Source organism: Rhinichthys klamathensis, unplaced genomic scaffold, assembly GCF_029890125.1.
Source record: "Rhinichthys klamathensis goyatoka isolate OS25496 unplaced genomic scaffold, OSU_Roscu_1.1 h1tg000444l_1, whole genome shotgun sequence".
In the NCBI taxonomy this organism is placed as follows: Eukaryota; Metazoa; Chordata; class Actinopteri; order Cypriniformes; family Leuciscidae; genus Rhinichthys; species Rhinichthys klamathensis.
The window spans coordinates 482,501-506,863 of record NW_026606939.1 but is presented as its reverse complement, the minus strand read 5'-3'; the positions used below and the strand labels follow the sequence as shown (position 1 = coordinate 506,863).

Here is a 24,363-nt window from a genome sequence, read left to right as displayed (position 1 = left end):
GTGGTTGACTGTTTGTTGACTTTTGCGACGGCGCTTGTGGCCTCTATAGGGGCACTAGACGTGAAAATTACAGGTCAAGCGCACCCTAGTGGCCAAAAATTCCACAGTGTGCCTTTAAATCTCACCAAAGGCTGCCTTTAAAATCAATTGCTGATATCAGGAATTGATTTCTTACTATAGTTGAAAATCCAATTCCACATATCAGAAATACAGTTAGTAAAAATCATAATTTTTTAACATCAATGATCGAATGGTTAATAGTGCCAATGTCTCTTCTTGATATCAACAATTGAATTGCTAATAGTAACATTTTTTTTTATCAATAATTCGATTGTCACTAGTGACAATGTTCATTTCTGAGTTACCAGTAAGAAAACTATTTTAGACATCTGAAATTACTCTGCTAATTATTGATATCAGAAATACATTTACAGATATCCGAAATAACAAATGCAACATGTTGAAATACATTTATCAAGAATTAACATGTCAACTAGTGTAAATTGAGTTCTTGAAATCAGGAATTTATACATATTTGTATTATTTATATTTATGAATATTGTATTTTACCAGTAATAATTCTGATATGTGAAATTAGAATTTCAACTAGTAAGAAATAAATTCTTGACATCAACAATTGACTACGAATGGCAGTCTATGGTGACATTTAGCTAGTGAAAATACAATTACAGATATCAAGAATTATAGTTTTTACTAGTTGAAATGTAATTCTTGATATCAACAATTCATATTTCTGTAAGTGATGATGTCATTGTTGATATCAAGAATTGACATTTTTACTAGTGGAAATGTAATTCCTGACATCAAAAATCGCCATTGTTACTAGTAGAAATCTAATTCCTGATATCAATAATTAGCATTTTAACTATAGTGAAAATTGTTGATATCAAGAGTTCATATCCTGCGAATGAATAAATGTTAATTCGGCTTGCCATACTACTTGCGCCTTCATTTTTTAATAAATTCTGAAATGCAGACTTCCCAAATGCTTGTTAAAACTTATTTTTCACCAACGTCAAGTAAAAAGAATGAAGATTGAAAAATATAAAGTTTCATATGCATCATGTTTGGCGCTCAACAACAGCTTTACATCATGTGTTCACGCGTTATTTTACTCCTCCCATCATTTTCTTCCTCCGACGACACACGAATCCAAGCGCTCTTTGATAACATGTCGTTTGGCATCGAATGCTGACATATTAAGTTATTATCAAAGTATGCGTTATATTCTGTCTAAATCGTTGTCAAACGGGAGAAAACAAGAACTGAAATGTCAAATGAAACAACTGTCTGACTTCCTGAAGTAACTGTGACTCCTGCTCGCACTCAGGTGAGTTTCTCAAGTTTCATAAATAATAAAAGTCACATAACGACGAGAAACTAATTTCATAATTATTTTAGGGCATAACATGTAAAAAAAATAAAAAATAATCATATACAAATAATCAGAATGTTGCCTGTTCCTCAAATATAGTATCCTATCCTATATACTAAAATATTGATCATACTTTTTAAAATATTATTTTGTCATACCAAATATATTCCCTTGAAAAAGTAAAGTAAGGGATTACAATTAATTTTTCTGTGATTTCATTACAGTTCATTACATCAAAATGTAGCCTAATGTTAAAATGTACGTTTTTAATGTCACCTTCTCCCTTTACACATCGGCTCAAGAATAAGTTATGCAATTGTATATTGTTTATTTGAAAGAATTAAAAGAGCCGTTTCATGACTATCCTTGTATTGTTGTTCAACTGGTCGAGGTTGATATGGGATTTAGAAAGTAATGCAATACTTTTTAGAGAGAGTAATTAGTACAGTCATCTAATTACACTGCAAATGTGTATAGTAGCTAGTAATTAATACATTTTTTAGAGTAACTTAACCAACACTATATATATATATATATATATATATTTTTTTTTTTTGGTTTATTTGCCAAATGTCTGGAAACATTTGAATCAGATTATCAGTGATAAAGCACGAGTATTTACTCGTCTTTTCTTTATCAAACTGACTCTTCCTGCCGAACTTCCTTTTGCCTCATTTTCATTCACTTTGCTTTGCATTGAAATCTTATGAACCATCTCCACCACATTTGTCACGCTTAGTAAGACAGAATCATGATCTATCTTTCTATAAAGGTTGATGTTTTGTGTAACTGTATAAAGGTTGATGTTTTGTGTAACTGCTTGCATGGCAAAATCTCTCTGTCTTGTGGTCTGCAGTTTTGCATGAGCTGCAGAATCTTGGCACACACAGATAAAGAGTCATAATGCAGTGTGTCCTATTTAGGGACGCTGCATGGGTGGATGTTACACTAAGGCCTATTTTTCCCCAGTAGAAAACAGTTCTGACCTCTTTCTTACGCCGCCATACCTGGTCACTGACAGCTTTCAGAAGTCATCTTGGTTTCTGCCAGTCTGTGAAGATTCACTGTTCATGTGTGCAAACATGCGCTCGTGACTGAACATATACATTAAAATAACTGCAGCCCCGTATTGTATGAGTAGCACTTGTTATGTTAGCACTATGTCAACTGTACTTTTCTCCACATGCTCTATTTTGCAAACATTTCACATGTAGACCATTGCAATGGAGTCGTTGTTTAAATTACAATTACACTCTAAAAAATGCTGGGTTGTTTCAACCCAAATTTGGGTCAAATATGGACAAACCCAAATGCTGGGTTAAGAATGTAATTAAAAAATTTACAGTTGAAAGTGAAAAGAAATTTGTTGAAGTTGGGTTAAAATTTTAAATTACATTTTTAACCCAACATTTGGGTTTGTCCATATTTGACCCAAATTTGGGTTGAAACAACCCAGTATTGTTTAGAGTATAGGTTACATAGGATACTCCTTGTTTGCCTACAACAACAGTTTATCGTGAGAGTCAGGAGGACAAAACCTTTTAGGCTATTCTTGACCCAAAATTGTCATACTGTATGACTAAGTTTTTGAATATTCTATAAACATCTGTTATGATTCTTTAAATGGGTTTTTGTGTTGTTGCGCTCCAATTGAAAGTCAAGCATGTTTTGTTATATTTCACAGAAAAAACAACAGCATATGAATTTGGAGTGACATAAAGCAGAATAAATAATGGCAGATTTTTTATTTAGTAATTATTATTCATTCATTAAATCTCAAAACTATGAACCCCAAAAGGTTGGCATGGTGATGGGAAATAAAAAATACACTTTGTGTAAAAACAGAAAGTAGCTGGATAGGAGACCTTTGGAAGAAAACTAGGGCTGTGTCTGAAATCGCCCCCTAAACCCTCATTCACTACTCCCTACATTAGTCCACTTATATAGTCCATTTGAAGGAGTGAATGAAAACGAGTGAATGGATTTGGACACTGAGTGCGCCAGACGGGCCGCCACTTTTGCGTAGTTTGTGCTTGTTGTTTATTAGTCACTTAGCAAACTTACTGTTTTTCACCTACTATATAGTAGGGAAGTATGCGATTTTTAATGCAGCCACAGATTTGTCGAATCATACGTCTTCAATAGCGGTTCACTTCTGTGATTTAGTATGATACCAGAGTTCACATGAACCGTACCCCAGTCCACCCTTTTTAAGCGGACTCGGGTACGGTTCAAGGGTGCGCACCTGAGATCAGAAAACAGCGTTCACGTCATCCAAACGAACCGAACTCCTAAAGTCCTAGTGTGAAAGCACGCTATAACAACCCGGTGGGAGAGATGATAGGGACACTATACTGTAAAAAGCACAGATGAGACGTACAACCAAGTTCCTGACTCTCAGTGGTCTCTCTAAATCCCATGGCACTTCTCATAAATATTGGCTTGCAAAACTATTGCATTCCCCTGAGAAACTTTGCATTAGCTCGCAAGATATTTGCATTCTCTCTCTCTCTCTCAATATTATTTCCTTTACAAAAGTTTTGTGAGTGAACGCAAAAGCATTGATATACAAATTTTCCTCCCATCTCATATTTTTTTCCATAACCATGTTCCGGTATAGCCTGGCTAACGTCAGACCACGTCTCATTGACATTGAGACTTGGGTCTGGGAACCACATCATGTTCATTTTCTCGTATTTGAGGCGTGGTTTATGAATGCCCAGAGCCATTTATTGGGTGCTACAAATGTCTATCAAATGCGCCTGTACGTAGCTCATAGCCAATCGTTTCAATAGGCTCTATCACGGTGGTGCATGCAGGGGCGGCCTTACCTATGTTTCACCCGTTTCAATTGAAACAGGCCCCGCCCTCCAAGGGGGCCCCAACAGACCAGCAAAGTCCTATTCATTTTCTCCGTAGGATATTGATTTTCACCCATAATGTCTAAACCATTCAAGGTAGATTGACCACGAGCTACGAGGTTGTGAAATGAAAGTTTCTGCTCCTTTAAAAGCTACAAGCTACGAAATCAACTTTGTTATATGCAAAACACTGACGTCTCTGATTGGTGGAACTCGCGGTTACCATGGCGACGTTTACCACTCCCGCGAACGGCTTAACCTCTTAACCCTGCATGGGCCCGCCGGCGGGCCCATTTGCCATTGCATGTTTAAAACAATAATATCTTAGTAAAAACCTAAAGTAATATTGCCAAACTATATATCATTTGAAAGCTTAAAATCTCTAGTTTTCATATTTGGTGGCTGTTATCTAAAATATATTACAGAGGAGCAGAAATTTATCAATTTGCAACAAGAATATTTCATATTCATTAGGAGTATTTAGGCCTTTATTTTGAAATAACAATAAACATGAAAAATCATGAAAGATTGGTAGAAACCTCAGTTTGTTTTCATGCCATGAGTTCAAAAGATAACACCAATTCCATTTTATGAGAAAAAAAGGTCTGAAAATGTTTTAAATATAAAGAAAAATGTATGGATTCTCGATTTGTAATGCGGCTGCGAGCTATAACGCTATAACGTAGTCTTTATGCATTTATTAGAGGTTTAATTCAAATCAAATACTGCCAAACCACCCCTACTACTTCTGAATAGGATGTCTACTTCATAAATTGTATGAAAATTATGGAAATACATGGTTCAGATCACTCAAAACATATGAAAATGGAGGCGCCCTTATATGGGCAGTAATGGATTCTGGTGTTCACCTAGTGAAAAAGTTGGGTACTGCGCCCGAATAAAATCTTACTGAAAGCTCATTTTTTTAGATATCAACCTAAAATTTGGAATACAACTTGTTCAGATATTTGACTTTATTTTTCTTGCAGTTTTAGAGTAAAATATATTTTGTAATATATATATTTTATATAAAATATTAATCATTATATTTTTACATTACACAATTTCATAAACTCAAACTTATATAACTTTTTTTCTGTTTCATTTTTTACAATTTCTGGACTTCTACAATAATCTGGAAAATGTCTTCTTTAAAACAAGACCAGCCATAGGTCTATATTCCAAAGCATTCCTGAATTACAACCATTTAAGTTTGGATAGTGATTTTTATGTCTATGCAAAAAAAAGGGGGGTGACAGTTAAATTAAGCGATCTGAAGTATAATATCGGTAGTTTATGTATTTATACCTTTGCCTTTTTTGCCGTTAGGTGAAAATGTTATTTTGAGCAGAAAAATAATTTTAAGAGGAAATGATACTGAAAACCGAAAGATATCGGACAACAAAAGAAAAGCTTTATTCAGTCTACCAAAAGTGAAGTTACCCTGCGTGAAAGGGCGAGGCTTATTCCATGAAATATAATTGTATATAGTTTTAATCAAATAAGGTTGGATTATTTCTATGTTGAGCTGCCTGTTCATGAAGCTGAAAGTGCACGTAATAAAATAATATACCATTGATGCAAACCAACAGGAATCCTTGCTTTTTCTGCTCTATTATGTTCATGTTTTATGTAGGGCCAAATTATTAGTTATTGAAACGGGCCCCCAGATGCTTAAGGCCGCCACTGGGTGCATGACGTATTTCCGGTGAAGGTCTAAGGATGCTGGATTACTTCCGCCGATCGTAGAGTGCTATGCTATACCGAGAATTTATATTGGCTTCTATACTCTATTGCTATACTAAAGGAACGTTAGTCACAAAAACAGACAAAACAGCCACCCCTCATTTTGTTTATGCTTATTTGCTTTATTATATTAAATAAACATAACTATATATATATATAAAATGACATCTAAACGTATGAAAGTTTCGTTTCAAAAACGGGAGGACAGCGAATTTTGAAGACTCTGCTATAATCCCGTTTTCCTCCGCTTTAAATCTCCCCAACCGGAAACTGAAGAGCAGCCTGACACCAAACCGTTTGTAAATCCGTCAAGATTTCAACGACATAAGAGTATTTGTGTTCGTGCTGATCACTCATCTTACATCAGGTACCATAGATATCCATAATAAAGGCTAGATGTCTTACGGCGGAGTCTCTATCGTCATCACCGGCGGCCATCTTGTCACAGGCAAGCTTTCTGGCGGGCTCTGTGGTGCCTGACATAGATATCCATAATAAAGGCTAATAATAGAGTCTCTATCGTCATCACCGGCGGCCATCTTGTCACAGGCAAGCGTTCTGGCGGGCTCTGTGGTGCCTGATGTAAGATGAGTGATCAGCACGAACACAGATACTCTTATCTCGTTGAAATCTTGACGGATTTACAAACGGTTTGGTTTCTTACAAACGTTATTAACGTGGCTATAATTCTGGATGATTATTTATTTATACACTTATTATTAATAAGTTTGCAGTGTCATAACTACATCTCTGACGTTTATAACAAACTAAACCGTTTGAAAATTGAGCAAGTTACGGTTATTTAAAAAGTACATGCACCATTAAAACACAATGTTACGAGTGAGCGAGCTGCCTGTGACAAGATGGCCGCCAGGTGCGGACGTCGACCTCCATTGGCCAGCAGCGCGAACAAGACATCTAGCCTTTATTATGGATATCTATGTCAGGCACCACAGAGCCCGCCAGAAAGCTTGCCTGTGACAAGATGGCCGCCGGTGATGACGATAGAGACTCTGCCATAAGACATCTAGCCTTTATTATGGATATCTATGATCCAGACTGCCTAGCAGCGTGAATAAAATCGTAGCAGTATGGGGAAACCCAGGCTAGTTCCGTTAGGGGCTCAGCACAAAACCACAGAAAAAATGAATGTGCTATTTCTCATCTTTTATACAGATACCTGACCCACATGGCCCATCAGTACTCGTCTCTAAACTGTCCAGAGGAGAATGACGAAACCACGAGTGAAGATTTTGAGTCAGACCTTCACCCAGACGTCACCAATAACCGCTCCACAACCATGCAGATTATTCACCAGAGTTACCCTCAGTCTTCAGCGTACGCCCATCAGACGCCCTTCCCCAGCTGGGACGATCACAAGGGCTGGTTGCCCTCAGGTTCTCCTCACAGTCTTCCCTCCTGTCTTCCCTCTGCCATCTATCACACACTCTCAGAGACCAGCTCGTTTTTTCCCAGCAGGCCTCACTCTCTTCCAGGCAGTTGTAGCCCGAGTCTAGAGCATCCAGGATCTTTGCATTCGTTTCCTCCGTCTGTGAACACACACCACTATCCCTCGCCCTCGTACCCCGGCGCTCACATGCAGTGTTGTGGTCCGTGTCGCCCTCCTCCACGTCACATGACCCCCGTTCATCATCACTGCGGCTCCAGACCGGGTCATCAGCTGCCCTTCAGACCCTCAGGTGCGTTACACGAGAAACTTATCATAATGTTCGAAAGTTTGGGGTTGCTTTTATTCTGTAAGGATGCATTATGACAGTAAAGACATTTATAATGTAGCAAAAGATGGTAACACTTTATTTTACAGTGTCCTTGTTACATGTACTTACCATAGTAATAACAGTAAATTATTGCATAATTACATGCAACTAACCCTCAACCAAATCCTAATCCTTCCCTAACCCTATGGTAATTGTATTACTATACTCAGTACTTAAATATATAATTACACTGTAACAATGACACCTTCAAATAAAGTGTAACCCAAAAGATTTCCATTTCAAAATTCTGTACTTTTGAACTTTCTATTCATCAAACAATCTTAAAAATAAATGGGTCTTGAGCATTAAATCCTCATATTAGAGTGATTTCTGAAGGATCATGTGACACTGAAGACTGGAGTAATGATGCTGAAAATTCAGCTTTTATCACAGGAATAAATTACACTTTACTATGTATTCACTTATTTTAAATTGTATTAATATTTCACTGTTTTTACTGTATTTTTGATCAAATAAATGCAGCCTTTGTGAGCAAAAGAGACTTCTTTCAAAAACATTTTAAAGAACTATTACAGACCCCAAACTTTTGAATGGAAGTATACCTCAACTTAAAGGTTTAAATGCAGCACTTTGTTCATCAAAGATGCCTTTTTTATTGTTTTTATATGGTTCTTTGGAGGTTAAAATATTCTACATCTGGGATAATTCTACTTGATAATTGAAAATATAGGTTCTCCAGATGCATATTTTGATTTCTGGATAGTTTTCTAAAAAAAAACTATGGATTACTAAAGCAAGTTGTAAAATGTGTTTGTTCTAATTGAGAGAAATAGAAAGAAATATGTTCCACCCATCATACTGACCTCTATGTTGTCCCAAAACTATATGACTTTCTTTCTTCTTTGAAACAAAAGTGGCCTTAAACCGAAAGTACAAGCTGTTCAAAGTCCACAAAAAAAGGGACAAAATGTTGATGCAGTTGAGTATGAGAACTTGCCATGTTGCATTTGTTTATGTGACACTATCAAAACTGACACAAGGCATCTAAATGCAATCATTTTGAATTGAACACAAGCGTTTATGTACAAAAACAGCGTAATAAGTAGGTCAGAAAAACGTGAGGGTGAGTAAATGACAAACTACACATTCATTCAACCATGAACTCTCAGAATCACTGCTATATGAGTTTATTCTGTGTGTCTACATTTTTGTTGGCTTTATTTTACAGGTCTGACGCAGTATAGACAAGTGGATACAAGAAGTGGATATTTTGAAAAGTGAGTCCTTTTACCTGCACATATTACAACAACTGAACACGTATGGTCCAGTCATAAGAAAAGACATTGCTTTCAAATCAGAATTCATTCACAATTAATTTGCAATTCTTGCAATTGCGAGTTTGTCTCAAAAAGTCAGAATGGCAAGTTATTGGAATTGCAAGAATTCAGAGTTTATATTATAGGGTTGTCAAAAGTGCCTGTACTTCGGTACTGAAATTTAAAAAATGTGACGATACAGCATTTCTGCAGTATCCGTAGGTAGTACCGATTACTGGGTATGTTTGTTACCCGCTGATAAACACTGCTTTCAAAAGCTTCCGTGTGTACTGTGTACGGCCCGGTATTTGCTGTTAAAAACGGGAGACGCTGGTCAATGAAACGAAGAAAAAGCAACTTTAAAAAATAAAATAAATTTAAGTTTAAACGTTAGCCCCGTGTGTTAGAAGGCTGTGTAGTGCGAGAGATACTGCAAAAGACGCGAGACCAAGCCCAATGGTTAAAGACTTTCCGTGTGAATGTGTGTAAGCGCTCTGTGAAGAGCGTCAACGGTTTCTATTTACAACGTGTTTTTAAAGTGTTGATCATTGTAGCCAATCACAGGCGTATCTGTTGAGTGTGTGAACGCAGTGGCCAATCACAGGCGTATCTGTTGAGTGTGTGAACGCAGTGGCCAATCACAGGCGTATCTGTTGAGTGTGTGAACGCAGTGGCCAATCAGAGGCGTATCTGTTGAGTGTTTGAACTCAGTGGCCAATCACAGGCGTATCTGTTGAGTGTGTGAACGCAGTGGCCAATCAGAGGCGTATCTGTTGAGTGTTTGAACTCAGTGGCCAATCACAGGCGTATCTGTTGAATGTGTGAACTCAGTGGCCAATCACAGGCGTATCTGTTGAATGTGTGAACGCAGTGGCCAATCACAGGCGTATCTGTTGAATGTGTGAACTCAGTGGCCAATCACAGGCGTATCTGTTGAGTGTGTGAACGCAGTGGCCAATCACAGGCGTATCTGTTGAATGTGTGAACGCAGTGGCCAATCAGAGGCGTATCTGTTGAGTGTGTGAACGCAGTGGCCAATCAGAGGCGTATCTATTGAGTGTGTGAACGCAGTGGCCAATCACAGGCGTATCTGTTGAGTGTGTGAACGCAGTGGCCAATCAGAGGCGTATCTGTTGAGTGTGTGAACGCAGTGGCCAATCACAGGCGTATCTGTTGAGTGTGTGAACGCAGTGGCCAATCACAGGCGTATCTGTTGAGTGTGTGAACGCAGTGGCCAATCAAAGCGTATCTGTTGAGTGTGTGAACGCAGTGGCCAATCAGAGGCGTATCTGTTGAGTGTGTGAACGCAGTGGCCAATCAGAGGCGTATCTGTTGAGTGTGTGAACGCAGTGGCCAATCACAGGCGTATCTGTTGAGTGTGTGAACGCAGTGGCCAATCACAGGCGTATCTGTTGAGTGTGTGAACGCAGTGGCCAATCAAAGCGTATCTGTTGAGTGTGTGAACGCAGTGGCCAATCAAAGGCGTATCTGTTGAGTGTGTGAACGCAGTGGCCAATCACAGGCGTATCTGTTGAGTGTGTGAACGCAGTGGCCAATCACAGGTGTATCTGTTGAGTGTGTGAACGCAGTGGCCAATCAGAGGCGTATCTGTTGAGTGTGTGAACGCAGTGGCCAATCACAGGCGTATCTGTTGAGTGTGTGAACGCAGTGGCCAATCACAGGCGTATCTGTTGAGTGTTTGAACGCAGTGGCCAATCAAAGGCGTATCTGTTGAGTGTGTGAACGCAGCGGCCAATCACAGGCGTATCTATTGAGTGTGTGAACGCAGTGGCCAATCACAGGCGTATCTGTTGAGTGTGTGAACGCAGTGGCCAATCACAGGTGTATCTGTTGAGTGTGTGAACGCAGTGGCCAATCACAGGCGTATCTGTTGAGTGTGTGAACGCAGTGGCCAATCAGATCCGTATCTGTTGAGTGTGTGAACGCAGTGGCCAATCACAGGCGTATCTGTTTAGTGTGTGAATGCAGTGGCCAATCACAGGTGTATCTGTTGAATGTGTGAACTCAGTGGCCAATCACAGGCGTATCTGTTGAGTGTGTGAACGCAGTGGCCAATCAGAGGCGTATCTGTTGAGTGTGTGAACTCAGTGGCCAATCACAGGCGTATCTGTTGAGTGTGTGAACGCAGTAGCCAATCACAGGCGTATCTGTTGAGTGTGTGAACACAGTGGCCAGTCACAGGCGTATCTGTTGAGTGTGTGAACGCAGTGGCCAATCAGAGGCGTAATTGTTGAGTGTGTGAACACAGTGGCCAATCACAGGCGTATCTGTTGAGTGTGTGAACGCAGTGGCCAATCAGAGGCGTATCTGTTGAGTGTGTGAACGCAGTGGCCAATCACAGGCGTATCTGTTGAGTGTGTGAACGCAGTGGCCAATCAGAGGCGTAATTGTTGAGTGTGTGAACACAGTGGCCAATCAGATCCGTATCTGTTGAGTGTGTGAACGCAGTGGCCAATCAGAGGCGTATCTGTTGAGTGTGTGAACGCAGTGGCCAATCAGAGGCGTATCTGTTGAGTGTGTGAACGCAGTGGCCAATCAGAGGCGTAATTGTTGAGTGTGTGAACGCAGTGGCCGATCAGAGGCGTATCTGTTGAGTGTGTGAATGCAGTGGCCAATCACAGGCGTATCTGTTGAGTGTGTGAACGCAGTGGCCAATCAGATCCGTATCTGTTGAGTGTGTGAACACAGTGGCCAGTCACAGGGGTATCTGTTGAGTGTGTGAACGCAGTGGCCAATCAGATCCGTATCTGTTGAGTGTGTGAACGCAGTGGCCAATCAGAGGGGTATCTGTTGAGTGTGTGAACACAGTGGCCAATCACAGGTGTATCTGTTGAGTGCGTGAACGCAGTGGCCAATCAGAGGCGTATCTGTTGAGTGTGTGAACGCAGTGGCCAATCAGAGGCGTATCTGTTGAGTGTGTGAACGCAGTGGCCAATCAGAGGCATATCTGTTGAGTGTGTGAACGCAGTGCCCAATCAGAGGCATATCTGTTGAGTGTGTGAACGCAGTGGCCAATCAGAGGCGTATCTGTTGAGTGTGTGAACGCAGTGGCCAATCAGAGGCGTATCTGTTGAGTGTGTGAACGCAGTGCCCAATCAGAGGCATATCTGTTGAGTGTGTGAACGCAGTGGCCAATCACAGGCGTATCTGTTGAGTGTGTGAACGCAGTGGCCAATCACAGGCGTATCTGTTGAGTGTGTGAACGCAGTGGCCAATCACAGGCGTATCTGTTGAGTGTGTGAATGCAGTGGCCAATCACAGGCGTATCTGTTGAGTGTGTGAACGCAGTGGCCAATCACAGGCGTATCTGTTGAGTGTGTGAACGCAGTGGCCAATCACAGGCGCATCTGTTGAGTGTGTGAACACAGTGGCCAGTCACAGGCGTATCTGTTGAGTGTGTGAACACAGTGGCCAGTCACAGGCGTATCTGTTGAGTGTGTGAACACAGTGGCCAATCAGAGGCGCATCTGTTGAGTGTGTGAACACAGTGGCCAATCAGAGGCGTATCTGTTGAGTGTGTGAACACAGTGGCCAGTCACAGGCGTATCTGTTGAGTGTGTGAACACAGTGGCCAATCAGAGGCGTATCTGTTGAGTGTGTGAACACAGTGGCCAATCAGAGGCGTATCTGTTGAGTGTGTGAACACAGTGGCCAGTCACAGGCGTATCTGTTGAGTGTGTGAACGCAGTGGCCAATCAGAGGCGTAATTGTTGAGTGTGTGAACACAGTGGCCAATCACAGGCGTATCTGTTGAGTGTGTGAACGCAGTGGCCAATCAGAGGCGTATCTGTTGAGTGTGTGAACGCAGTGGCCAATCACAGGCGTATCTGTTGAGTGTGTGAACGCAGTGGCCAATCAGAGGCGTAATTGTTGAGTGTGTGAACACAGTGGCCAATCAGATCCGTATCTGTTGAGTGTGTGAACGCAGTGGCCAATCAGAGGCGTATCTGTTGAGTGTGTGAACGCAGTGGCCAATCAGAGGCGTATCTGTTGAGTGTGTGAACGCAGTGGCCAATCAGAGGCGTAATTGTTGAGTGTGTGAACGCAGTGGCCGATCAGAGGCGTATCTGTTGAGTGTGTGAATGCAGTGGCCAATCACAGGCGTATCTGTTGAGTGTGTGAACGCAGTGGCCAATCAGATCCGTATCTGTTGAGTGTGTGAACACAGTGGCCAGTCACAGGGGTATCTGTTGAGTGTGTGAACGCAGTGGCCAATCAGATCCGTATCTGTTGAGTGTGTGAACGCAGTGGCCAATCAGAGGGGTATCTGTTGAGTGTGTGAACACAGTGGCCAATCACAGGTGTATCTGTTGAGTGCGTGAACGCAGTGGCCAATCAGAGGCGTATCTGTTGAGTGTGTGAACGCAGTGGCCAATCAGAGGCGTATCTGTTGAGTGTGTGAACGCAGTGGCCAATCAGAGGCATATCTGTTGAGTGTGTGAACGCAGTGCCCAATCAGAGGCATATCTGTTGAGTGTGTGAACGCAGTGGCCAATCAGAGGCGTATCTGTTGAGTGTGTGAACGCAGTGGCCAATCAGAGGCGTATCTGTTGAGTGTGTGAACGCAGTGCCCAATCAGAGGCATATCTGTTGAGTGTGTGAACGCAGTGGCCAATCACAGGCGTATCTGTTGAGTGTGTGAACGCAGTGGCCAATCACAGGCGTATCTGTTGAGTGTGTGAACGCAGTGGCCAATCACAGGCGTATCTGTTGAGTGTGTGAATGCAGTGGCCAATCACAGGCGTATCTGTTGAGTGTGTGAACGCAGTGGCCAATCACAGGCGTATCTGTTGAGTGTGTGAACGCAGTGGCCAATCACAGGCGCATCTGTTGAGTGTGTGAACACAGTGGCCAGTCACAGGCGTATCTGTTGAGTGTGTGAACACAGTGGCCAGTCACAGGCGTATCTGTTGAGTGTGTGAACACAGTGGCCAATCAGAGGCGCATCTGTTGAGTGTGTGAACACAGTGGCCAATCAGAGGCGTATCTGTTGAGTGTGTGAACACAGTGGCCAGTCACAGGCGTATCTGTTGAGTGTGTGAACACAGTGGCCAATCAGAGGCGTATCTGTTGAGTGTGTGAACACAGTGGCCAATCAGAGGCGTATCTGTTGAGTGTGTGAACACAGTGGCCAATCACAGGCGTATCTGTTGAGTGTGTGAACACAGTGGCCAGTCACAGGCGTATCTGTTGAGTGTGTGAACGCAGTGGCCAATCACAGGCGCATCTGTTGAGTGTGTGAACATAGTGGCCAGTCACAGGCGTATCTGTTGAGTGTGTGAACGCAGTGGCCAATCAGAGGCGTATCTGTTGAGTGTGTGAGCACAGTGGCCAATCACAGGCGTATCTGTTGAGTGTGTGAACACAGTGGCCAATCACAGGCGCATCTGTTGAGTGTGTGAACACAGTGGCCAATCACAGGCGTATCTGTTGAGTGTGTGAACACAGTGGCCAATCAGAGGCGTATCTGTTGAGTGTGTGAACACAGTGGCCAATCACAGGCGCATCTGTTGAGTGTGTGAACACAGTGGCCAGTCACAGGCGTATCTGTTGAGTGTGTGAACACAGTGGCCAGTCACAGGCGTATCTGTTGAGTGTGTGAACGCAGTGGCCAATCAGATCCGTATCTGTTGAGTGTGTGAACGCAGTGGCCAATCAGAGGCGTATCTGTTGAGTGTGTGAACGCAGTGGCCAATCACAGGTGTATCTGTTGAGTGCGTGAACGCAGTGGCCAATCAGAGGCGTATCTGTTGAGTGTGTGAACGCAGTGGCCAATCACAGGCGTATCTGTTGAGTGTTTGAACGCAGTGGCCAATCAGAGGCGTATCTGTTGAGTGTGTGAACGCAGTGGCCAATCACAGGCGTATCTGTTGAGTGTGTGAACGCAGTGGCCAATCAGAGGCGTATCTGTTGCGTGTGTGAACGCAGTGGCCAATTAGAGGCGTATCTGTTGAGTGTGTGAACGCAGTGGCCAATCACAGGTGTATCTGTTGAGTGTGTGAACGTAGTGGCCAATCACAGGCATTTTAGTATGTCAGAATCCACTCAACACCACTCAAAAGACGAATAGACCCGTCACTTGTTCTATGTAACGTGTAGGTTTTTTTGTAAATCATATTACTTAATTTTCACTTGATCATTATTATTTATAATTTACATATAATTTAAATATATCATAAATAAATAAAACACTATTTAATTTAATTAATACATTTTAAATACTTAAAAAAAAGAGTAAAACAGTTTCAACAGTTTTTGCTATGGTACTGAAATTGGTACTGAGAACCGCAATTCTGGCTTTTGTCTTTGAATTATGAGATATAAATTCACAATTGTGAGATAAAGTTTTTTTTTATTCCATTGTTGAAACAAATAATTAAGAGAAAGACTCATTCATTTAAAAAAATAAATAAATAAAGCTTAAATTGTACAAGTTTATCATGTCAATCTACTCATGCAGTTTATGCTGAGAGTAAGGTGTAACTTCTGTATGTGTGTGTCTTCAGTGGTCATGCATCTCTGAACCCCAGTCAGTGTATCACACACCTGTCACAGGAACAGAGTGAGTACTACTTCCTGTCTTCCACATCAACACAACCAAATGACCTAGAATAACTCAAATACAGCACGGTTCATATGCTGAAGCCTCGAATCAGCCCGTGTGCTCCTGTGTTTCGCTCTTTCACGTGTGTCGCGTATTTTTCCCCACACAGGGAAAGTTTTTGTCACATACGAGGCCGACAGTGAAGAGCATCTGAAGGAGATCATTAAGTTTGTGGCTTTGCTCAGGAACAACGGCTTTGACACGCATGTACAGAGATAATCATTTAAAAAAACTATTTTCAGATGAATCTTGACATAGTTGAAGTGGGTTTGGCTTGATTCTTGAGACTTTGTGCACACAGATTGATGTTTTCGAGCAACAGCTGAACAGCATTAGTAAGATTGACTGCATGGAGAGATATCTCAATGAGGTAAATATACAAGTGACATCATCAGTGGCGTCATCTAAACACCTACAATTACAGTCTCTCTCTCTCTCTCTCTCTCTCTCTCTCTCTCTCTGCAGAAAGATTACCTAATCATCATCATCATCAGCTTGAGGTATTACGAGACAATATCAGGCATTAAAATCAATATGGACAGTGACGAGAGAACGTCAAACACGGTGTACATCCACAAACAGGTCAGAAAATAACGTTCACATACAAAAAAAAAAATTAGCTCTGCTCCACAACCTGCGAACAATCACAGCTGATTCCTGTAGATTGCGAGTTTAACCTGAGCATGCAGTGTTATAATAATAATGTTTTATTAATATAGTGCCTTTCCAGGGCTCAAGGACGTTATGAAGCACGAATACATTGAGCACACAAACATTGAATGCATCAAAATAATATTAATTATTATTATTATTATTATTATTAATACTTTTGCTGACTCCAGTAGAGTTTAATGTGAGCATGCAATGTGATATTTTAATTAGAACAAAAATACACTGCACACACAAATATTGAATTAATTAAAATAATAATACTTTTGAATTAAATGGAATTATTTTAATAGCTGCTCTTAAGGTTTGAATAAAATCATTTCTTGGAAGACTGAGGTCATTACAATGCATTGTGGGTCTGCATGAGGAGCACATGTGACACTGCCTCAGCCAAAACAAGCCTGACAACATAACTGCGAGGGTTTGGTGAAGGGAGTGTGTTGCTCTGCTTCCGTCTGTGAAACACACTATACTAACACCACTATGTGCTGGTGTGTTTGATTCCCTCCTTCAGCTGCAGAGTGAATTCATTCAGAACGGCTGCAGGAACTACAGGTTCATTCCTATTCTGTTCCCAGGGGCCAAAAAGGTTTGTGAAGTTCAACAGTTGCAACTTTCCCCGAAGCATTTCAACAAATCAAAGCATGTTTGTAAGCTTGTTATGCTCTGAACCGGTTAAACTAGTCCCACACGGGTTCTGTACTCTTCACCGTCTAATAGACTCAAAACATCAATATCATTTCAGCGAGGTTTCTCAGGACTGACGCAGGACCTGTTGTCTTCTCGTCCTCAGAGTTACGTTCCCACCTGGCTGCAGAATACACACATCTACAGCTGGCCGACAGATCGGGACGATATTCTCCGCAGGTTAATGCGTTTGGAGAAATACAGACCTCCTCCGATCGGCCCTCTGCCGACGATAGTCTCAGTTCCCCTGAGTTAGAGCAGCAGTGGGGCCGGTTTCACAAAGCTAGTTTAGACCGGTCTATAGTGTTAGACAAGTCTAAAATTTGCTCATAGACTAGTCTAATGCAAGTTCGACTGTTTCACAAAAATAAAGACTGACTTAATTTAGACCAAAAAAAATAGACACCTTAGGCCAGGGTTCCTCAAACTCAGTCCTGGAGGGCCACTGTCCTGCAGAGTTTAGCTCCAACCCTGATCAAACACACCTGAGCAAGCTAATCAAGGTCTTCAGGATCACTAGAAACTCACAGGTAGGTGTGTTTGATCAGGGTTGGAGCTAAACTCTGCAGGACAGTGGCCCTCCAGGACTGAGTTTGAGGAACCCTGCCTTAAGGTGATGATACACAGGGCAACTTTTTGAGCAATGTTGCTGGGCAATCTTGCCGAGCGATTGTTGCTTGGGCACTTTCCCATTGAAAATGAGCAATACATTTCTATCTGGATAATTTAGATCGGTCGTGGGCCCTGTGTCTCACGTGGTTGCCCATTGATGGCAACATTGCCCCGCAACATTGCTCAAAAAGTTGCCCTGTGTATCATCACCTTCAGACTCTGTTACCTTGGCAACCAGCAGCAACAATCAGTTACATTACAAACAGCCGAAAGAAAAGGGAAAATGGCCCTTACCAAATATATCCATCACCATTTCAGTGGTGTCTTTAAAGGATTAGTTCACCTCAAAACGAAAATTTCCTAATAATTTACTCACCCCAATGCCATCCAAGATATCCTTGTCTTTCTTTCCTCTTTCATCACGTTGAAAGGTCACGCTCGATGACATTTAAACATCCAGGATACGCACACGTAAGGACCATTTTAAACAATAATATGACACAAAGACATAAATATGTCATTCAACATACAATACAATTTGAACTATCCTCCTTCGCACGGTGGCTTTGTAAACAGTGGGGCGGTACTTACGCCGGCGACATCGAGCGTGACCTTTCAACGTGATGACGTAGTCCATTATTCGAAGAAAAATTTTCCTCAAAAAATGTATTTTTTCTTACACTGAGGAAAGAAGGACATGGATATCTTGGATGTCATTGATTGGGGTGAGTAAATTAGTAGGAAATTTTCATTTTGAGGTGAACTAATTAAGTTTCTCTTGGGGTCCTCCTCCCGTTTTTGGATATTTCCTCTTAAATATTTCTTTTTTGGCATCTTGTACCATGTTTTTGTATCTTTTCTGTACGTCTTTAACGCTCCGCTCAACGGTCGGATTAACGCTGTTAACTGTCGTAGCAATCTTTGTCCAAATTAAACATTTCTTCTTGTTACTACATTCTCTGCTAAATCTCCCCAGTAAAATGTCCTTGTAACCATAGATATCCATAATAAAGGCTAGATGTCTCGTCCGCGGTGCTGGCCAATGGAGGTCGACGTCCGCACCTGGCGGCCATCTTGCCACAGGCAGCTCGCTCACTCGTAACATTGTGTTTGAATGGTGCATGTACTTTTTAAATGACCATAACTTGCTCAATTTTCTACCGATTTTCAAACGGTTTGGTTTGTTATAAACGTCAGAGATGTAGTTATGACACTGCACACTTATGAATAATAAGTGTATCAATAAATAATCATCCAGAATTATAGCCACGTTAATAACGTTTGTAAGAAACCAAACCGTTTGTAAATCCGTCAAGATTTCAACGAGATAAGAGTATTTGTGTTCGTGCTGATCACTCATCTTACATCAGGCACCACAGAGCCCGCCAGAAAGCTTGCCTGTGACAAGATGGCCGCCGGTGATGACGATAGAGACTCTATTATTAGCCTTTATTATGGATATCTATGCTTGTAACTGTTACACTCCTCCAACACACACATATCTCCCGCTGGGGTAAACTGCATTGAGCGGTTGAATGCGCTTACTCCATCCGCCATGTTTTTTGTTTTGAAAATTGTCTTATTTTACCCAGAATGCATTGCAGTGTAGTCCTACTTAAGATAGTCAGAGTCTTAAGTGCTTTGTGCAACGGTCTGATTTAGATGTCTATCTACTATATCTAAGCCATAGTCAAAGTCTATCTTTGTGAAACCGGAGAGCCTCAACGCTTGCAGTCGCGTACTAACACACATGCTACTGTTTCTGCAGTGTGATGATATTGTGCCGTTTTCTGTATGCATGGAGTACCTGGATGACCTGATGCACTCAACTTTACATTTCCACCATGATAAATTAACTGGAACTTATATGAACCAGGATTATAAACATGTTTTTCGATTTAATTAGATTAGATTTTTTGAAAAAGCAGTATTACAATTTTACTTCAGAAATTATAACTAGACGCCAATCACATGTGACAATGTAGCATACTACTTTTTAAAAATGTTTATCATTGAATACTGTATCCTTTTCTCATATTATTTTGAAGTTTTGTGTAACACTTTACAATAAGGTCTCATTATTTAACATGATTTAATGCATTAGTTAACATGAACTAACTATAAGCAATATATTTTTTACAGCATTTAATAATCTTTGTTCACCCTTAAATTAAAATTAAGTCATAATTTACTCACCCTGGTGTTGTTCTAATGCGGTGTGTTAAGTCTGTCATGTTAAGAGTTTGTTTATTAAACTGTGACCTGTAAATGTTACTGTAAAAAGAAATGCAGTAGCAGATTATTCTCTCTTGTTTTTATAATAATAATAATTTTCAGATGTTTTGGTACTTCAACATTCTTTTGCATTGGATACATAAATATATGCACATTTATGTATAGTGCTACAGTTCTCAATTTTTTTAAATAGTTTTTATAGAATTAAATAAAATAATCGTACAAAAACATTTAACTCGCTGTGTCTTTTAAGTTGATCTTTTGAGTCATGTATCATTTTCATTGTACTTTCTGAAAATATTTTTTTTAATGAAAGAGTATAATAAAATAATGCAATGACAATACTATTTATCAATAATATGTTTTATTATAACACCCTCAGTTTTATGTGCTTAACTGGAGTAGCAGTTGGACATTAATATCTGTAACAGATGCAGTGTATCTTTAACAATGACAATATTCATGTTTCAATACAAGAGAAAAAAAAAAATCACCATTGTTGATCAAAACTAACATTCACATTGAATGAATAAATAATGACAAAACACATAAACGTAGTGTTGGAAGAAACTCTCACTATCGTAATTACAGCGGATTAGTGTTTTGGATTATTTTTTCCATTTTGACCTTTAGCATTGTGATATATTATTTAATAAACAAATATAATAAACTCACAAAAACTGACATACCAATGAAACGAGATTAATCTGCACTTCTCACGTCCTTTATAGCAGCTTTTGCTTCAAAAACTCATAATGTCTTTGTATTTTCAATGCAAATCAATCATCAGATTGATCATCGGCTTAAAGTAATCCACATTAAGTATAAATATGGCAAAAGCAGCTGTAAAAAAAATCAACAAAACAACAACAGAGGAAACCAACACTCGTATCTACACTCCATCCTGTTTTGGCCACATGAACACGTGCGTTTAGTAACTACAGGATTGTGACGGTTCACTTTCATCAGGTTCTGCTAGTTGAACATGATGGATTCAGGATCCTGGTTCATCATTTGTGCCATGTGACGCAGAACATCCTTCTTAGTAATGATTCCAAGCAAACGTCTGATGTAAGAGAAAGAGTAGTTTAGTCATCAACCATAATTCACTGATAAGACACAGCTCATGCTTTTAAAGTGATTTTATCACACCTGTTTTCATGTTTGCCTCATTTAACCTTCAGCTTTAACCCAAGAACCCGACCAACATCATGTATATATAATTTATATGACATATACACAGTACTTTTCAAAAGTTTGAGGCCGAGATAAGATTTTTCAAAATAAGTCTCTTTTGCTCATCAAGGCTGCTTTTATTTGATCAAAAACACATTTACAATTTAAAATATGTTTCTATGTTAATTTATTGTAAAATGTAATTTATTACTGTGACCAAAGCTGAATTTTCAGCATCATTACTCCAGTCTTCAGTGTCACATGATCCTTCAGAAATCATTCGAATATGATGATTTGCTGCTCAAGACACATTTCTGATAATCAGTGTTGAACACAGATTAATATTTTTGTGGAAATGGATACATTTGGTTTTTCATGAACAGAAAGTTCAAAAGAAATATTTTGTAACATTTTAAATATCTTTACTGTCACTTTTGATCAATTGAATGTGTCCTTGCTAAATAAAAATATTAATTACTGACCTCAAACTTTTGAACAGTAATTTATAATATAGAAAAAAAATCATTAAAAAAAACTAACAACCTCGAAAAATTCAAGTAATTCGCCAAATCAAGTAACAAGTTCTTCCTCTGAAACAATGGTTACATCGTGATGTCTATTTCTGAGGCAATGTGAACGAAGCCCCGCCCACTCTAAAATCTCATTGGCCACACCTCGTGTATTTGAAAGGGCACCTATTATCCCCCTTTTCACAAGATGTAAAATAAGTCTCAGGTGTCCCCAGAATGTGTCTGTGAAGCTTCAGCTAAAAATACCCCATAGATCATTTATTAAAGCTTGTCAAATTTGCCCCAATTTGGGTGTGAGCAAAAACACACCGTTTTTGCGTGTGTCCCTTTAAATGCAAATGAGATGCGGGCCCTTCCAGAAGAGGGCGGAGCCTCTACAGCTCCTGCTTCAGATACTCCAGCAACAACAAAACTGGGGAATCTCACTCAGGCAAAGTTTCTGAAACTGACAGAACAGCCTGACATGTTCGTACCGGAGTCGGATACTGATGGAGACACTCTGGAAGAAGTTACAAGCTACAACATTCAAGTTTCTGAATGGTCAGTGGACACATTTATGTAGTTGTTGTAGAGTTAAATTGATTCAACTCATCGATTATAAAACAAAGAGTGGGTGGATTTTTCCTTTATAGGCTGGTTGTTCACTGTGGACACGCATCTGTGTTCAAACACCTTATAAAAGTGAATTTTGCATAATAGGTCCCCCTTTAAACATCAAATATGTTCTGAGATAAACTAATCTTAAAGCTGCAGTCCGCAGTTTTTCCTCTTTGTCGCCATCTCTGTTTGAAATCTGCAATTGCAGTCATTCGCGGAGTTATCAACTTTACGTGAGTTGTGCCTCGACACCCTCGGCACTGCACAGCGCGGATGAACACAATGTTTGAGGAGAGTGTGTGTGTGTGTGTGTGTGTGTGTGTCAGTCACCGCCGGTGTGGATACTGGCATTCACAATCACAGATTATTCTTTTTGGAAGTATGACCAACATAATAATTTTCACCGGAAAATGTCATCTGAACTAGTAAGTAACATCCACTTGTTATTCTGACCAACTAAGGGGAAAAAAGCATTGCAGTAAATCGCGCTGATTAAATCTAACGATCGCTTATGATATCACGCAAAACCGTGCAAATTATACTCTGTTCTCAAATTGTTAATGTTAACAACATCAGCATTGCGTGACTACATGTAATGTCCTTCTGATATTATCCGTGTTTTCGCATGTGTCCGGTTGCAGTCTCTTTTTGTCTGTCGCCGCTCCGAAGTCCGAACGAAGTCTTCTGTATTTTACAGCGGGTGAATCTCTAGTTGTCTCTGGTGATCGTCGTTTGAACCTTTCTGGATCCGCCATTAAATTAATAAGTTTAATTATATCAAGTGCTGTGAGAAAAGGCTATAAATCTCCACCTCCAACATCCTCACACTCAATATAGCTTATACTAGCAGAGACTCTTCTTTATGTGTACAGATGTGTGTGTGTACAGATGTGTGTGTGTGTACAGATGTGTGTGTGTACAGATGTGTGTGTACAGATGTGTGTGTACAGATGTGTGTGTGCAGATGTGTGTGTGTACAGATGTGTGTGTACAGATGTGTGTGTACAGATGTGTGTGAGCAGATGTGTGTGTACAGATGTGTGTGTGTACAGATGTGTGTACAGATGTGTGTGTGTGTACAGATGTGTGTGTGTAGATGTGTGTGTACAGATGTGTGTGTACAGATGTGTGTACAGATGTGTGTGTGCAGATGTGTCTGTGCAGATGTGTGTGTGCAGATGTGTGTGTGCAGATGTGTGTGTACAGATGTGTGTGTGTGCAGATGTGTGTGTACAGATGTGTGTGTGTACAGATGTGTGTACAGATGTGTGTGTGTACAGATGTGTGTACAGATGTGTGTGTGTACAGATGTGTGTGTACAGATGTGTGTGAGTACAGATGTGTGTGTACAGATGTGTGTGAGCAGATGTGTGTGTACAGATGTGTGTGTACAGATGTGTGTGTGTACAGATGTGTGTACAGATGTGTGTGTGTGTACAGATGTGTGTGTGTAGATGTGTGTGTACAGATGTGTGTACAGATGTGTGTGTACAGATGTGTGTGTACAGATGTGTGTGTACAGATGTGTGTGTACAGATGTGTGTGTGTGCAGATGTGTGTGTGTACAGATGTGTGTGTACAGATGTGTGTGTACAGATGTGTGTGTACAGATGTGTGTGTGCAGATGTGTGTGTACAGATGTGTGTGTGTACAGATGTGTGTGTGTACAGATGTGTGTGTGTACAGATGTGTGTGTGTACAGATACAGATGTGTGTGTGTACAGATGTGTGTGTACAGATGTGTGTGTGTACAGATACAGATGTGTGTGTGTACAGATGTGTGTGTACAGATGTGTGTGTACAGATGTGACGTAATGACGCAAAGACATGCTCGAATCTCCCGCTGAAATCCACCAGCACCACTGGAGTTAAAAACATTATTACAAGCGTACCGCTTTGAATCGAGCTACGGCAAGCAGAGAGTTTTTAACACTGGCTGGTTATGTACTTGCTCAATTTATTTTGGATCATTTTTAACCCAAAAAAGCTACGGACTGCAGCTTTAACATATGCATGTTTTATTATTAGTAGCCTAAACACAGTTGCTCTTACCCGCTGCGTGTGACCAGACACTGGCGGAGCCCCAGCTTGCGGAAGATGTCCACCACCGTCTCCATGGGCGTGTGGTCGGTGACGGTGAAGGGACTCAGGTTCAGGATGCGTCTCAGTTTCAG

At 40.6% G+C, this 24,363-nt stretch overlaps 2 protein-coding genes across 2 annotated transcripts in view; one reads left to right on the top strand and one right to left on the bottom strand.

Annotated features, from left to right (window-relative positions):
- The first annotated feature begins 1,140 nt into the window (after positions 1–1,140).
- Positions 1,141–17,431, top strand: traf3ip2b (TRAF3 interacting protein 2b). The gene is made up of 9 exons (XM_056236306.1): positions 1,141–1,351; positions 7,180–7,703; positions 8,971–9,019; positions 15,586–15,641; positions 15,793–15,890; positions 15,985–16,053; positions 16,149–16,265; positions 16,867–16,941; positions 17,146–17,431. Exons 2-9 carry the CDS (start codon positions 7,193–7,195, stop codon positions 17,293–17,295), a joined length of 1,125 nt encoding a protein of 374 aa, XP_056092281.1. The 5' UTR covers positions 1,141–1,351; positions 7,180–7,192; the 3' UTR covers positions 17,296–17,431.
- Positions 17,432–20,233: 2,802 nt separating this feature from the next.
- The window catches only part of clcn4 (chloride channel, voltage-sensitive 4), a 19,120-nt gene continuing 14,990 nt past the window's right edge, over positions 20,234–24,363 (bottom strand). The window contains exons 11-12 of the mRNA XM_056236286.1: positions 24,242–24,363; positions 20,234–20,952 (exon numbers count right to left, since the gene is read on the bottom strand). The exon at positions 24,242–24,363 is cut by the window's right edge and continues 95 nt beyond it. Of these exons, the coding sequence (XP_056092261.1) occupies positions 20,862–20,952; positions 24,242–24,363 (213 nt within the window). The 3' untranslated portion in view covers positions 20,234–20,861. The remainder of the gene's footprint in view (positions 20,953–24,241) is intronic.